The 18,124-nt window shown below is 42.2% G+C and overlaps 1 protein-coding gene across 3 annotated transcripts in view; it reads right to left on the reverse strand.

Moving 5' to 3' along the window:
• The window catches only part of sh2d4b (SH2 domain containing 4B), a 196,284-nt gene that overhangs the window by 72,454 nt on the left and 105,706 nt on the right, over positions 1 to 18,124 (reverse strand). For all 3 annotated transcript variants that reach the window (XM_008115808.3, XM_062975823.1, XM_062975824.1), the window contains exon 5: positions 3,923 to 4,133. In XM_008115808.3, the coding sequence (XP_008114015.2) occupies positions 3,923 to 4,133 (211 nt within the window). The remainder of the gene's footprint in view (positions 1 to 3,922; positions 4,134 to 18,124) is intronic.

An 18,124-nucleotide genomic window follows, 5' to 3' on the forward strand; every position in this document is an offset into this window, starting at 1 on the left:
AATCTAACAGCTAGATGTAGACCATTATTTCCTAGTCTGCGTAATATTGGATCTCCTGATCTGGAGAGCTAGTGTGGAGTAGTGGTTGAGCATTAGGCTACAACTCTGAAGACTAGCGTCAAATCCATTTCAACCATGGAAACTCATCGGGCTTCCTCAGCCTCAGAGGCAGGCAAAGAAATGCCCCCCTCTTCCAAGAAACTCCTAAGGTGACTGTTCGCCTTACAGTCACCATAAGTTAGGAATGACTTGAAAGCACATAACAATAACAATCTGCCTTTTAATTTTATGAATTTTATTGTATGCCTCATGTTAGGAGTTAGGATTTGGCTTCATGTTAGGTTTAAGCTCTTGCAATTATATTTTTGGAGGGGGGGGGTCTCTTTTGTTTCAGGCTTCATGTTAGGCTTTAAATCTTGCCATAATATTGGGAGGCGCCCATATTGTTTTCAGCCTCATGTTCAGCTTTATAGCCTTTGCCAGTATATTAGGAAGCCTTCATTTGGAGGTCTCCTTTTTGTTCAGACCTCATGTTGGGCTTCATGCTTTTAGGCTGGTGTTGCCGCAGTCTGGGAGCATTTGGGGGGAATGTGGTCTCCCCCTGTATCAGAGAGGCCCTCCAGTTTCTGTCTGCTCAGGATCAAAGAAATGCCTGGCAATCTTGTCCATCAATACAATTGGTTTTCAGATAGTTTGTTGGTCAAGCTCCTTAATTGTTTGTCCTCTAAACACATACAGGATTAATGGATAGATTTATTTTGTTGCCAGTTTGAAATTGCATCCGCAAGCTTTAATAGGTTTAACTGACATTTTAACTTGATCAACTGTCTAACCAGCATATGATACAGTAATTTCAAAAGGCGGTGGTTGTCTTTATTAAAGTCAATACTGACATTTCCATTAGCTGTGGTTAAAGGTTAGCCATTCCTTTAACCATGGAGAGGGTTAGCTCCTAAGAAGGAAGGAGTGGAAGAAGAGAGGTGGCTCACGATGTCACACAGTTTAAATGAAGTCAGTTATATTTGCATCAGTCTAAAATTTAGTATTTTTAAAAAGTAATAATAATAACACTTTAATACCACTTGTTTGTCAGTCAACCTCATCAGATGGGGCTGAATTTGGTGGTGTTTGCTAGTTCCCCATCCTTTTTGCCACGGAGCCTACCAGTTCCCATCCCCGACACATAGCTACATCTGATGGGGCTCCATGGTAAAAGGAAGGGGAAGGGGGGAGTCTGGTGGTGGATGCTTCCCCCGTTGGATGAGGTAAGGCGGAATCCAGGTGATGCAAAGTGTGAGGCGACAGGTTCCCCATGTCCCATGTGAGGCACCACCTGATTTGCCACAATGCGTGATGATTCTGGCACCAAATGGGATGAGGTCCAGTGATTAGAGAAAGCATAGATATTGTGGTCCATACCACAATGATGGTCTCTCATTTAAATGAATGGCTGCCACTCACACTTGTGGGAATTGGGAAGCAGCAGACTATTGTTATCATTCATCCCTTGAGCAAGTGATCTCTGGCATTAGGGGAATTGACATAGGGATCCTATTTCTGCCTATTGCCTCAGACATCACTCATGGAAGGGGATGGAAAGAGCAGCCAACTCTTTGCTAGTCAGCAATGGCAATGACTCCCTCCTTATAAATAGATGTAAGACCACTGTTAGGCAACAGTGAACCTGTTTTTCAGATAGACGGCCCATATTCAGTCTCCAGCATCCACATGTAAAGCAACTGGGAAATCAGTGCCAGCCAGAGTCAACATTACTGGGCAGTACAGAACAGTAACCTGACTCAATGTAAGGCAAGTACCTATTATGTTTCCTATCATTTTATCCCCTAAATGCCCAGAATTTGACAAGCCCCTGAAGCGAGTCCAGTGAATCTAATCACTCAAAATTTAGGGGAACTATTGGATCAATGAAATAGGCTCTACACTAGTATTTTGGAGTGAGGTACGGCACAAATAAACACAGTTGCAGAAATTGGTACATATGTCCTTTACCTAAACACTGAACAATCCAGCTGACCCTTAGAAAGCACCTCAAGAAAACCCTCTACATCCCAAGGCTGTAAAAGAACCAAAGAGAGGCATGATAAGATTATGGAAAATGTGGAGAGTGAGCAATGGGGAAAAATATTAACTCCCTCTTTCACAATACTTAGGAGATTTTCTTCAATTGAAGTAAATACTCAAGTGGTTTGTAACAGATAAAAAAGCATTCATTCAATAAAGACAGACTCTAGTTGATAAACTAATGGGAATGCAATACAATGGGAGGTTATGGTGGTCAAGAGAGAAACAAAATGCTTTCTAAAGGATGAAAAAAAATGCATAGAGGATATGCCTGTCAGAAGCTCATGTTTGAGGATGAAGAAGTTTAAGATTAGGAATATACTGACAATATGTATTCTTTACAGGCATCCCTTTACAGCTGTCTCACATGATGTAGCTACTATTGGAAACCAAAAAGCAGAGCTAAATGGATTTCTGCTCATTTGTATATTTGATTGTTAAAGGTATCTTGAAAGCAAGATGACAACATGTCTCATGTTCCCACAATTTGAATATATTTTTGGTACTCACTTACATCAAAAGCTCTCTATGCTCAAACCCTATTGCTGTCACGTTCTGATTAGTGATGCTTGAAAAATGGATTCTTTACAAAGTCCAATACAAATTGACCTGATCCATACTTCCCAGTCTAATGGATAGATTAAAACTTATTTTTCAATGAGCTTTTGGTCTCTCAAAATGTTAATATGCATTTTCAAAATGAGTATTTTAAGGCATAAAATTCATTTTAAAATCAGGACTAATCCTACCATTACAATGACTGCCTGGATCAGAAGATTGGGAATGTCATTTTAATTACCAGGGTGAGGAAGGGGTGCTTGTGTGATTTTATGACTGAGATAATTTTACACACCTTGAATATCACATGGTTGGATGCCATGGCAGTTAAAATACTGTCACTGCATTCATTCTATAATGCAGATACATCCTGAGTATCTATTGGACAACATTTAATATTATGTACTCTGTATTGCTAATAATCCAATCCATGTAACTTCTTTACTTTCTTCCCCCACTCCCAGCACCCCGCATATACACCAAATCTGTTATGGAAGATCCCCCAGAACTGATTTTATGGGTGTGCATGTGGGAAAGGTACATCTAGTGCCATTAACACTACCCATTTGGGTATAGATAAACACTTTGAGTTTCATTCATTATTGATGGTACATTGGTCATCAATCACCACCTTTGTTTCAATATATGTGTGCTAGATTGGAGTAATTTTCAGGACTATATCTCTGACAATTCTAGAAAGGCACCGTTTTCTAACCTGTGTTTAGCGATCAAGAAGCTTTTGCAAAGAGCTCTGATATGATCTAGCAGCTCATCCTTTAGAAAGCAGATTTTATTTATCCTGAGTAAATTGATTCTCAAATCCTGTGTGATTGTAGCAACAGAAAACAACACTGAAAAGACATTGACCCTTTGTCAAGGCAAAAGTAAAATAGAAAACATGACAGAAGAAGCATGAACCAATGTACACAAAGTGGTGCTGGAAAATGCAGCTTCATTTACTCTTATGCATAATGAAATGTTGTGGAGAAGTTTAAACCTTGGTCCTCATTTCATGAGTTGATCCAATATATATGTTACCCAGTTTGGAATTGCTGGAATTATAGGACTATAAAACAAATGGATTCTTAAAACACCCTTTCTAATATAGCTCTCTCTCTATATCTAAATTATTTCAGTCAACTAAAATTCAAAGTATTTAGGAGAATCTTACCTCTAACCCCTTCACACAGTAAAAATCAAAATGGCACCACTGGCTGTAATCTCCACATGGAACTATAACAAGCAGACAAAATATGTCATCCCCTTATTCATATAAACAAACCTGGTTGGTACAATTGTGGTCAGAGATGAAATAGGATCAGCACTGGTCAGTTTTGCCTCTTGCTCCCTATTCAGACCAGTTGCCTGGAACAGGTTACTCAAACCAGCCACTTTTCCTTTTTGGATGGCCCTCAAAGATTGGCGCTGATATTCATCCCGTGCTCGACGTGCTTTATGGCTCCTTTCTTCATCAGCTGCTTTTGAACGACGTACTACAAGGATGAAGAAATAAAGCATACTATTACTTTCTCTACAGAGTAGCCTATGCAGTAGTGATTCAGTTAAACATATGGCAACACTGACCTTCTACACTGACCATATAATGCAGTTTGAAGCTGACTCGAGGATATGGTGCCCACAAAACACACACTGGCAATGCAAGCTGCAACATGCATCAAAGGTGATACAGTGCTTTAAAAAAGTCTCAAGAAAGTTGGACTCCAGCCAAAAAAAAATGCTACAGCAGATTCCAATGTATCCCAAATCCAGGACAAAATCCAAAACACATTATAAACACACAGTTGCTGAAGTGCAGAAAAAATCTCAAGTGGGGACTGCCAAGAAAGCATCTCAAGGGCATGGCTGGGTAGCAAGAGGGTAATTGTTGACTCAAGGTCTTGTCACACAGTCACCGGAATCACTTAATGTCGTTGCATGTCATGGGGAGGGCATGGTGAATCTGGTACTCCATGCCCCACATCACCTGGCTCGAATAAATGGTGATCTCATGGGGTGAAGCGTGGATTGCACAGCTTCCCCGCATAGATTCCAATGGCAACATGGGAAACCTTCCGTGTTGCCATGGTGGCTGCATGTGCTGGCTCTGCCCTACTTCACCCACTGAGCCCTGCTGGCATCGTTTGAAGGGGACTGGTGGGCTCTGTGGGTGACCAGGACTAAACCAGTGCATGCTGCCGATTGTACCCTTTGTGATGAGGTGATCACTGGGAGGCAGAATTTATTACCTATGCTGTTATCACTTTTCTTTTTTTTTCACCAGTTCACTAATGCATATCTTGCCATGGGGGAAAAAACCCTTGTAAAGTGATTTGAGTTTAGGTTCCGTGTTCAATGTAATCACCTTCCTGTCATCAGACTAGTTCTAGGCATGGCATTCTGATCATATGTGCAGTGAAACTGGTTCCTCCCAAACATGATCCAAACTCGATTATATTGTAGAAGCACCCAAGGAGAATGGTCCAGTCCCAACCCATCAAGGTGAGGTTAATTGTTGAACACGTATAACATTTTATAGATAGGGTCTGAGTATCAAATTTGATATCATTTTGTTTGAATTCTTGGAACCATCCAGATCAGATACTTGATAATACTGGTTGCGAAATAAAACAACATTCACAGGTTTGTGTATGTGAAGAAGGCACCTCTCCTTAGTTGGTTAATATTAAAACTTCTCCAGGACCTTGTACCACATGTTTGTCTATCTCCTGACAAGCCAGAGAAAGCAGCTCAATTTTTTCTTCAGCTTTTTCTTTGGTTTGCCGGATGAGAAACAAAACCACATTTGCTGTTCCTTCTGTATTTGGACATCACACTAGTCTATCCACAGATTGAAAGCCAGCATGCTAGTTCATCTGCAACAGAATTCTTTAGAATTCTGCCTTATCTGAGCCATAAAGAAAAAATGAGACACAAATCATACATAATAGCATCTGCCCAGGGGAGAAAGGATGGCAGAAATTTAGGCAATGAACCTGGATGAAGAACCATTAGCGTAGGAAAGGAAAGTACATAATAATTCTATTAGAGCAAAAGAACGTCTTGGCTGCTCTGATGGGATTCCTGACTGCAAGTTCTTTGATAAAAATATGAATGAATTCCTGCTACACTGGAATGAGTTTGAGCAAGTCACATCATTTGGGATAGATTAGGAGATTTCCATATTTTATGACCTCCTTAGCTCTTTTGAAGAACTGAGTCACAGGCTTTGGTTTGCATGTATTTTAAGCGAATGCTGTATGAATATGCATCTCGGGATTGTTTTTTCTTAATGATTTACTCCAACTGCTTGTTTATTAATAGTCTTAGGTCTGTAAGTTAATTTGGGAACAACACACAACAAATAATCAAGCTTCAAATGGTATTTGACTGAAAACATTGCATTGTTATGTATCTGATTATCAACTGAATTAAAAATTAAACTTGGGAAACATGTAATATATGACCACACCAGTGAAACTAAAGTAGCCTATGGCTAAAATTCAAACAGAGAAGCTAGATAAAATATAATGTTGAATAAAGACGACAGCTTTTATCCTTATCAAACTGATGTGTCCGAATGTAAGACATTATTCTCATCAGGAATTTCTGGCTGACATTAATGGCAGCTTAATATTATATGAAGGAAAAGAAAGAATGGTGCTGGGAACACAAAATAGGGACAAGATTTGTTACCTTTCCTTAAAACATTATGACTCCACTTTAACTACCATGGCCACATCTTGTGTAATGTTGAGGTCTTCAGTTTAATGAGGAACTACAGTTTTTTCACTGAGAATTCAAAACACCCCTTTGTAAGTGGAAATCTCAGCATTCCGTAGGATGCAGCCATGGCAGTTACAGAGGAATCATAACAGTAAAAATATGTAGTGTGACATGTGACCTCATCAGACTGGGTGAAATCAATGTCCTAGGACACTTTCATCCAGTCAGGGGGCAGAGGCCAACTCTGGACATCACACACCATCATGTGACTTCCAGTGTAAGCCATGCTCCCAACTGGAGTGAAAGCATAACCACACGCAAGACTTCCTGTGATGTGCTGGAGCCAGCACGGGGTTTCCCCACAAGGGCTACATTTTCTCCATGTGATGGGGAAAGCGTCATGAGAGGGAGCTGCGCATGGGCGGCAGATTCACCTCACAGCTTTCTCTTTCCTCGCCAGAAGCCAGGCAAAGCAAGATGCTTTGCCTGGCCTTTCTGATAAGGTCAATAATCCTAAGTGACCCTTAGCCATCAAAGTTGAAGCTTGGTCCTTGTCACGCCCTGGGCAACGGAGCACTAAGAACCGAACACAGAGGCCAATAACTATCTAATATCTTTATTAAGGAAATATATAAAATAATAAAAAAACAAGTAGAGAATATAGTCCAGAAGCAGACCTATCAGATAAGGTCAAATATAATCCAGAAATGTTTTGTCCAATAAATGATATTAGAGTCCAAAGTAGAATCCAACAAACCGAAACACACACTATTGCCAATTCCGACTCTTGCTGAACCGGCGAAAACCCCATGTTTTCATCTTCATCAGCCACAGTGGCACTGGGAGCAGGACTACAAGGCCCCTGGGGCATTACAGTCCTAGAAAGAGGCAATGTAATTATTTAAAGTAAACAATAGCAAGACCAAGGCATTTTATTGCCAAGCAATAGTGTGGGGAAATGTCCAGGGTCTTTCAAGGTCCAAGGTAAGTCCACAACAAGGTTGGAAACAAAACTTGATTCTAGGAACAAGGTCCGTGACTAGGAACAAGGCAAGGCAATTCTTGAATTCTTGGATAGGCAAAGCAAGGAAACTGGAATTGCGGACTTTGCGAAGTCCACACTAGCCTAGAAACACGAAATCACTCCTGAAGCTGCTCTGTTGACTCCGCACGGAACCTACCGTGCCAGGCACATTAACTAGGTCTCGTTTTCCTGCAAAGCAGGTGTCCAGCGTTCTCTTTCCCTAGGGAACAGGAAACGAAACACAGCTCTCTCCAGATGTGAGACTCCCTAGATTTTCCCAGGGGAACATGGCTAATCAGTGTCTTGTTTAGCTGCAAGTCTCAAACTCCTCCGAACCTGCTCCTTCTCTCCCCTGCCCGCAGCATAGGACTGTCTCCTAACAAAAAGGGGTGAGAACTGCTCAAGGTCTGTTTTAATGGGTTCTTGGGCAAAAACATCAACATCAGGCATCTGGAAAAATTCCGACTCTTGCTGAACCGGCGAAAACCCCATGTTTTCATCTTCATCAGCCACAGTGGCACTGGGAGCAGGACTACAAGGCCCATGGGGCATTACAGTCCTAGAAAGAGGCAATGTAATTATTTAAAGTAAACAATAGCAAGACCAAGGCACTTTTTTGCCCAATGTAAAGAACACGGTCCTTCCCTTTATAAGAGGGGTCTCCAAACTAAGACACGAGGGCTGAATGTGGCCCTCCAAGGTCATTTACCTGCCCCCCACCCTAAAATTTAGACAGGGCATCCTATATCAGAATTTACTTGAAAGCACACAACAACAATCCTAATTTACTTGACTATCTCAGCCAAAAATAGGCCCAGATTTCCCATTGAAATACTAGTAAGTTTATGTTGGTTAAAATTATTCTTCGTTTTAAATATTGTATTGTTTTTTCCCATTTCTGTACTACAAATAGGATATGTGCTGTGCGAATAATCCGGCCTCCCAACAGTCTGAGGGACCATGAACTGATCCTTTGCTTAAAAAGTTTGAGGGCCCCTATTTTGTAAGAATGGCAGCCATGTATGCTGGTGGAAGAGTATCATCCCACACACCCGAGGCATTACACTAATTTGGGAGCATTGAATTTGAAATGTGTAAGAAAATTTGGGGATATGCAGGCTGAGATTCTGCATTATGAGCAGTGTAGCATAACTTTACAATGACAGTCCCATGCTTCTAAAATGATACACAGTCATGTTAATATGAATAGCCACATTGTGCAATGGGGCACTACATAAGATGGCGCCGAGGCAATAAGCCTCGTACGGAGCTCTGAGAAGCAAAATACTCTATCTGCTCTAATCGTCCTTGCCTGCCCCCCCCCCCTCAGCTCAATCTGAATCTGAGCATCCCTCCAATCTTCCAAGGGACTGGAATGAGGTTGGATTCCAGAGGAATGCAGGATTAGGTAGGCAAAGAGAAAAGAAGATTTGGAGGGTAAGATGGGGCGCGGCCGCCATTAATTCAGCTGAGAAAGATTCCTCGCTCCCTGCCCTCTCTGTTTCCCTTCTACCTTCGCCTCTTTGCTTCTTTGTTTTTCTTCCATCTGTTTCATCTGCTCCGGAGGTGACAGGAGCCCTGCTCCTTCGGCACGCTGCTGTCTGGGAGGCTGCTGACTTTATTAGCCATCTCTCCGTCCTGGAGGTGGCTCCCTCCCTCCCTGCTGATCAGCCACTAGGCCACCGAGCCTTTCGGGAGGTGGCCGAAGAGCTCAGCCGACCCTTTCCAGCAGAGCTGGTCCTTCTCAGCAGGCTCTCGCTCTCCTGGGCCCAAAGTGCTGCCTTGCCGTCTCAGGAGGCAGCAGGAGCCCTAGCCTTTTGCCATGGGCTGTTGCTGAGCAGCCGTTAGACCACTGGGAAGAACTCCAGCAGGCACTCGCTTTTCTGGGCCCAACGTGTCGCTTCATCGTCCTGGGAGGCTGCAGAAGTTCCAGTCTTTGCCGTGCGCTGCGGCTGTTGGACCACTGAGCCACCTCGCCGTTCCGGGAGGTGGCCGAAGAGCCTAGCAGATCTTCTTCCGAAGGCCTTTGGTCTCCTTGGGCCCAACGTGCCACCTCGCTGTCCCGGGAGGCGGCAAGAGTTCCAGCTGCGTGCCGTCAGGTGTCTGGTCAACCATCAAGCTAGTCAGCAACATTACCGACCTGGGAGGTGTTAGCAGCACCAGAAGTCCCTACACTGTCTACCATCCGATTGCATTGCAGCTTGCCATCTTAGCCCCTTATCCTTTTATTTTATTTATTCTCGAGGTTTAAGTGTGTCTTCTTGAAGGTGGGAGCCCGGGACAGCTTGGGGATTCTGCTGGTGTACCGTCCACCCCGCGACCCAGCAGTCTCTCTGAGCTACCAGAAGTGGTCTCCAATTCGGCCCTGGTCTCCCAACAACTCATAGTTTTGGGAGACTTTAACATCCATGCCGAGACCACACTGACAGGTGCAGCTCAGGATTTCATGGTTGCCATGACGACCATGGGGCTGACTCAAGTTATATCTGGGCCCACACATCAGGTGGGACACACGCTGGACCTTGTCTTAATTGTGGACGGTGGGACAGTCAGAGTGGAAGAGCAAAACATCCTTCCATTGTCATGGTCTGACCATCATCTGATCTGTTTAAGTTTCGCCGTGTCTTCTAACCTCCGCAGGGGTGGTGGACCCACTAAGATGGTCCGCCCCAGGAGGCTGATGGATCCGGATGGACTCCTGAGGTCTCTTGGGGATCTTCCTGTTCTGGAGACTGGCGATCCTGTTCATGTCCTGGTTGATCGTTATAACAGCGAGTTGGCAAGGGCACTTGACACGATCGCTCCTGAATGTCCCCTCTCACTTCGTAGAGTCATGTCGACTCCTTGGTTCACTGAGGAGCTGGCTGTGATGAAGCGTGTGAGGAGGGGACTAGAGTGTATCTGGAGGAAAGCCGCTATTAAGCCTTACTTTGTGGCTCTGCGAGCAGCCAGGAAAGCTTTCATGACTGCCCGCATAGCGTCTGCAACCAACAGGCCATCGGAGTTGTTCCGAGTTGTTGGGGAGCTCCTGCGGCCTCCCGAGACCCAGGGGCTTCCTGATGACTTGGCAACTCGGTGCAGCGATTTCGCGCACCATTTTGCAGGCAAAGTTGCTCAGATACGCTGTGAGTTGGACTCCAGCTTAACTGTAGTTCCAGCAGAGGTAACCGAGGTACCTGTCTGTCCGATCTTGTGGGATTCTTTCCGGCTTGTTCTTCCTGATGACGTGGAGGGGATTCTTGGGTCTGTGAGGGCAACCACTTGCGCTCTGGATCCTTGTCCTTCTTGGCTGGTTAAGCTGGCCAAAGATGGGTTGTTGGATTGGTTTGTGGCTATTATAAATGCCTCCTTGGGTCAGGGGTCAGTTCCATCCTGCTTTAAGCAGGCGGTAGTAAAACCATTACTAAAAAAGACCTCTTTAGACCCATCTGTATGTAACAACTACAGACCAATTTCCAACCTCCCATTTTTGGGCAAGGTTCTGGAGCGGGTGGTCGCCACGCAGCTCCAGGAGTTCCTCGATGACACTGATTTTCTGGACCGCTCGCAGTCTGGCTTCAGGCCTGGGAACAGCACCGAGACGGCCTTGGTTGCCTTGGTGGATGACCTCCGCAGGGAGCTGGACAGGGGGAGTGTGACCCTGCTGGTTCTCTTGGACATCTCAGCGGCTTTCGATACCATCAACCATGGTATCCTTCTGGGGATGCTCTCTGGGACGGGGCTCGGTGGCACGGTTCTGCTGTGGCTCCAGTCCTTCCTGAAGGGTCGTTCCCAGATGGTGAAGCTGGGGGACACCTGCTCGGACCCCTGGCCATTGACCTGTGGGGTCCCGCAAGGGTCTATCCTATCCCCCATGCTATTCAACATCTACATGAAACCGCTGGGAGAGGTCATCCGGAGTTTTGGAGGGCGTTGCCATCTCTACGCAGATGACACGCAAATCCACAACTCGTTTCCATCTAATCCCAAGGAAGCCCCTTGGATGCTGAACCAGTGCCTGGCCGCTATGGCGGACTGGATGAGGAAGAACAAACTGAGGATCAATCCTGACAAGACAGAGGCCCTCCTGGTCAGTCGCTCGTCGGATCGGGGTATTGGGTGGCAACCTGTGCTGGACGGGGTTGCACTCCCCCTGAAATCACAGGTCCGCAGTTTGGGGGTCCTCCTGGACTCAGCGCTGACACTTGAGGCGCAGGTGTCCGTGGTGGCCAGGAGGGCCTTCGCACAACTCAAGCTTGTGCGCCAACTGCGACCATACCTCGTGAAGTCTGACTTGACCACGGTGGTGCATGCCTTAGTTACCTCTAGACTGGGCTACTGTAATGCGCTCTACGTGGGGCTTCCCTTGCAGACGGCCCGGAAACTACAATTGGTCCAGCGCTCGGCTGCCAGGTTAATTACGGGGGCGAGTTACAGGGAGAGATCTACTCCCCTGTTCAAGGAGCTCCACTGGCTGCCTTTTATTTTCCGGCCCCAATTCAAGGGGTATACCATCACATATAAAGCCCTAAACGGTTTGGGACCCACCTACCTTTGTGACCGTATCTCCTATCACAAGCCTACACGTTCCCTTCGTTCATCAGGGGAAGCTTTCCTGTCCCCACTCCCGATATCCCAGACCCGCCTTGTGGGAACAAGGGAGAGGGCCTTTTCTGCTGTGGCCCCCCGATTGTGGAATTCTCTGCCCACTGAGATTAGGCAAGCCCCCACACTAGGAGCCTTTAAGAAAGATTTGAAAACATGGCTCTTTCGCTGTGCTTTTGGAGAGTAACCATTTTATATTTCTTTTCCGTTGCTCCCTCTAATATCTATCCTCCAGTATACCCCACTCCCTTATGACCCTGTTCGCTGTGGTTTTTATTTTTATGTCTTTCTCACCCCGAGTTTTAACTTAATGTTCATGTGGTCTGCCCTTGTTTTCATTGTCTCCTTGTTTTATTTTGTAATGGATATTATTTATTGTATTACTTATTGTATTGTGATGTGCTGTTCTTTTATATGCTGTTTACATTGTATTGTTTTGGGCATGGCCCCATGTAAGCTGCCCCGAGTCCCCGTTGGGGAGATGGTGGCGGGGTATAAATAAAGTTTTTTTATTATTATTATTATTATTATTATTATTATTATTATTATTATTATTATTATTGCAGAATGGGTGATCCCACCACACAATAGGGCACTGTTAAAGGCGGCAGCATTTTGTTCTGGTCAGGTGCTACTACCCTCTGCTGTGGAGTACCAGAGTTCCGTGCCTCTGTTGTGGGCCATTGACCCCTCTCCTTGCACTCTCATTTCCAAGGGAAGCCTATTTAACAAAGTTCTGTAGTGTAGTCCATCCCAACTATTGCATAATTTCTATGTTACTTGTTTCACTTGTGTGATTGTCCCAATTATGCAGCTATAGTAATGCACCCCTCCTAGACTACACAACTGTTACTTGGTTTATGACATAAATTCTCAACAGAAAATGCAAAAGCCAAGAAAAACTTCAAACGGGCACAGGGTGCACAAATCATTTCAACATGCAAACTAAATGAAATGTTCAAGCAATCTTTCATGGAAAGTAAAGTTTGTGGCCATGCTGGCTCTTTAAAAAGTAAGCATTTCAAAATGTCATCACAGATAGCTAATTTGAATCACCATTAACCAAGACAAGCTGAAATGTGGTGGGGTGCAGATACAAATGTGAGCAGTAGACCGCCCTCACTGCCCTCGCTGTCCTACTTAGGGGTCCCAGCAATATCTGACAGGTCCCTATTGGAATGCTAATCAAACTGTACTTTTCTTTGACACAACATTGCAGTCCTCATGTAGCTATTCCTTAAATCAACTGCATACTTACTTTGAAATTATTAATGTATTATTTTTTAAAGAGCTCTAAGAAGCTATATCTCAATTACCTTCAGAAGAATGGTGTTGTTATTTGTTTGGCTTGATGAAAGGAACCATAGCAGTGAATTAAGCTGAACACTAAAATTAGTAACGCTTCGCCTATTGACTTGGCAATAAATAGCTGTGGGATGATGAGATGAATTGTCATTCTGTTGGAAATTCCATCTACTAAATAAATTAGTACTGTCATCAATATCATTGCAGCTCCACAACAGCTGTGCTAACAGTGTGCTTCTTCGGCCTGCTCGACCCCTGGAACCACTGAACACAGCAGCTGACTTGGCGGTGGCAAGACATGATGGGACCTGGCTCTCATCCTAATGGATAATTTGGCTTCTGTGGTCAGCACATAATAGCAAAATGACATGAACACTGACATCTCGGCATCTTTCTGGCTTTCAGTTCTAGTGAACAGAAGCCAGGGCAGCATTACAATACAGTGGAGGGGAAACAATAGAGCAAGATTTATCCACATGATCTTGCAGTGCATGAGGTACCAAATTTGGTCAATCACATCATAGGTGCAGGCACAACTAAGAACCACATTTTCAAAATGACTTCATGGTTATAAAGAGTATTCATTTTTGGAAGAATGTTTACTTTAAAAACAATGAGCGTATGTACTCCTATGTAATTCGACGGCAGTTTGGAGGCCAAAAATGTAGATTTTTATATGACCCATGGATAAGTTAAGGGTAAAACAAAGGGTCATGTAACCAAGGATGTAAAGGACAAAACAAAGAAAAATGAATATACAAAATTTTAGCAGGCATAACTGTTTGTGCTCACCCTGGCTGGTGGATGAGCAGATAAATAATGGTAAATAGTAGTTGTGCAATGTATGAGGGAAGCAACTAGGCATGAACAGGACTAAGAAAATGAATATCCATTCTTTGAAGAGGCAAAAGCTTGACCTCAGTTGGCCAACAGTATCTAGCTGCCACCACTGCCATTTTCTTGCCCAGGCTGAAATAGTGACACTATGACAGAAAGAGTAGAAGGGATAGGTGCTTCTGTTTGATTCTCCCAGGACAGACTAAGCTCTTATCTTTCACCATTCTGCTTGGAAAAAGAGATGGTTCTTTTTTTTGGGGGGGGGAGGGGGGGTGTAAATAGGTAAACCCAGGATTTGGGGGTTGATTTTTGTAAGCAGCCCCAGATTCCACTCTGGGAGAAAGATGACATATAAATTAAATGAAGAAATAGTAAATTAAATTAATTGTAAAAAATAAAATAAATGATTTTTGATTAAACGTTCTGGACCAGGGGTCACCAAACTAAGGTCCACGGGTCATATGCTACCCTCACCCTAACTTTAGACTTAGCTTTACCCTACGTGTGAAAAGAAGGCACACAATAACAACAACAATGTGACTATCTCATTAGCCAAAAGCAGGTCCACACTTCCCATGAAACAGTGGTAAGTTTATGTTCGTTAAAATTGTTCTTCATTTTAAATATTGCATTGTTCTTTCCTGTTTTTGTTTTGCTCTACAAATAAGATGTGTGCAGTGTTCATAGGAATTCATTCAAGTTATATTCAAATGATAGTCCAGCTCCCCAACAGTCTGAGGGACCGTGAACCAGCTCCCCTGTTCTAGATTTATATGTGAATATAGGAGGTTCCCCGTTAGACAGACTCCACTGGGATTTGTAGATGCTGCATAATTGTAGTGTTTGGTGGCTTAAGAGTAACTATTAAAAATACTAATACTATAAATACTAATACTATAAACCATACTATACCATACCATAAACTATGTATGAACTAGATATTTATATTGAAATACAGTAATTAAACACAAATAAAGACAGTCAAACTTAATATCACATATTATATTGTTTTAGTGTATTATAAAAACTGGGTTTTTTATTTACAGAGTACTTATTTCTTAAATTTTAGATTTCCAGTTTACTGGAGGTGTATGGTATGCCATTTCTTGGTGTCTAAAATAACTTCAACGATGTTCTCATAGCAACCAAAGACTTTATCTCGCTCCATTTTGAAAATTTTCCTCCACCTCTGGGGAAAAGTGGAAATCATTGACAAATAGTGATTTCCTGATTGGATCATATCCCATGGCTGGAGACTGCAGAGAGAGGCGGACCAACAGAGACAGACTTACTTCAGAGTCTATTTGCAATGGGAGATCCAAAGGACAGGGAAGAAAAGAGAACTTTAAGGAATTTGAAGGACCTGGATTTAGAACAAATTAAATCTATAGAAAAACAATTAAGAGATCTTAAAAAACAGAAAATTAGAGAGGAGAATAGAAGAATTGAAACGAGATCTAGTACAGAGACTTAAGAATGAACAGCCTAACATTTGTGGAATAATGAAATTTGGACAAATGGGGTTAAAGGGGTAAAAGATGATGCAGGAGGGGAGAGCAGTGGATGGCAACGCAGTCACCGGTGGGAGGGAGTCTGGGAATGGAAGAGAACAAAGGGAAAACTCTTTCAGGTCTCCCTCTGATGGGAGGAGGGAGAGGTCTGGACTCTGGGGGGCATGGGGGAGGATGGGAAGACAAGCAGACAGGGGAAAGAAACTACAGGAGGGTAAATGCAAATAATACCTGGTTATGGGTGAAGTAGTAATAATATCTCATAATGTTAATGGTTTATCAACTCCACAAAGAAGGGCAAAAGTTATGAAAATGGTAAAGGATTATAAAGTTGGCATTCTGCTTTTACAAGAATGTCATAAGAGAAAGGACCATACTCCATTATTTAATGATAGGATTTGGGGACAGGTGTATGAATCGAGAGGTTCAAATAGAGCACGGGGTGTGGCAATTTTAATTAAAAATACAATAGACTTCCAAGTGGAAATGGTAAAAAGGGATTCAGATGGGAGATGGGTAATGATTAAAGGGAAAATTGAAAAAATTAGAATCACTTTAGTGTGTATATATGCCCCAAACAAAAATCAAAAAAAGTATTTAAAAAAGCTATTTGGGGAAATTGATAAGTTTGCACAAGGAGAAGTGTATTGTGCAGGAGATTATAACCTGGAATTGGTAACAACAAGGCAAAATAGTAATAGAAAGTTAAATATAAGGGAATACAACATGAATGATTTATTAGAAGGGGAACCAGAGAATAATAGATGGACATATTACTCGGGAAGACATGACACATATAGCAAAATAGATTATATTCTGGGGAAAAATACAAACCAATCAGTGATTCTAGAAGCAAAAACACTTCCAATACATTTATCGGATCATGCACCATTAAGAGTAAAAGTAAAATTAGAAATAGAAAGAAAAGAAAGAACCTGGAGATATAACACAGTTTTAAACAGTAGAGAGGAAGAATATGAAACAATTAGGAAAGAAATAAATAAGTATTTTGAGACCAATGACAATGGACAAGTAACTAAAGATATAATTTGGGATGCAAGTAAGGCAGTGATAAGGGGTCACTGTATAAGTTTAGAGGTAAATCTTAGAAGAAGATGGAGGAATGAACAGGATAAGAGAATAAAAGAAATAGAAACCCTGCAAGACAAACATAAAAGGACTAAGGATAGACAGATTTGGAGAGAGCTAAAGGAGAAAAAAAACCAATTAGAAGCATTTGAGGAAAGGAATATAATAAATAAATATCTATACGTTAAAAGCTATTCCCAAAGTTGGAATATAAAATCAATGAAGAGGATGGCTTACTATTTGAAAAAGAAAAAAGAAAAAACATGGATAAAGAGATTGAAAGATGAAAATGGGAAAGAACAAGAGGAGCAAAGTAAGATTAGGGAGATAATGGCAAAATATTATAAAAATCTATATAAGGAAGAGAGGGTAATGCAAGGGAACTTAAATATCAGAGAAAAAATTGCAGAGGAAGACAGAGAGTTATTAAACCAACCAATAACGCAAGAGGAAACAATAAGGGCAATTAAAGGGTTAAAGGGAGGCAAGTCACCAGGGCCAGATGGATTTCCAGCAGAATATTATAAAGCATTTATGGAAGAGTTGGCACCACACCTAACAGAATTGTTCAATGAAATATACACTAAGCAAAAAGTCCCCCTAACATGGAAAGTATCAGAAATTATAACTATACCCAAAAAGGGGAGAGATTTAACACAACCAGGGTCATACAGACCCATTAGTCTATGCAATCAAGATTATAAAATATTTACAAAAATTTTAGCAAAAAGATTGGAAACAATAATGCCAAAAACAATCAAAGAGGATCAATATGGATTTGTGAAGGGAAGAAAAATTGGGGATCCAATAAAAAATGTAGTAATTGCAATGAATCATGCAAATTCGAATAAGAAAAAAATGGGAATTCTCAAATTGGATGTTTACAAAGCATTTGATAAAGTCAATCACAATTATCTGTTAAGATTATGTCAACAGTTGAATATGGGGGAAAACTTTTGCAAAACGCTGCAACAATTGTACAGCAACTGTAAAGCAAAAATAAGGGTGAATAATGGAAGGACAGGAGAGATACCAATTTTAAATGGTACAAAACAAGGTTGTCCATTATCCCCCACTTTATTTGTAATAGCGATAGAAATGCTAGCTGAAAGTATCAGGAATAGCACCAATTGGACAGGGTACAAAATAGAAAAGGGAGGAGGACAAAAGGAAGAAATAAGGCTTAATTTCTTTGCCGATGATGCAATGATTATTACAAGTCAACCGTTAATTATGGTAAAAGATATTATTAAAAAACTGGAAGAATTTAAAAATATATCAGGACTATTCGTTAATATTAAAAAGTCAGAGATACTATGTCTTAATACCCCACCAAGGGAACAACTGGAGATTAGGAAAATATCAGGGTTAAGATTAGGATTAAAGAAGCTGAAATACTTAGGAGTATGGA

Source organism: Anolis carolinensis, chromosome 3 (assembly GCF_035594765.1).
Source record: "Anolis carolinensis isolate JA03-04 chromosome 3, rAnoCar3.1.pri, whole genome shotgun sequence".
Classification (NCBI taxonomy): Eukaryota; Metazoa; Chordata; class Lepidosauria; order Squamata; family Dactyloidae; genus Anolis; species Anolis carolinensis.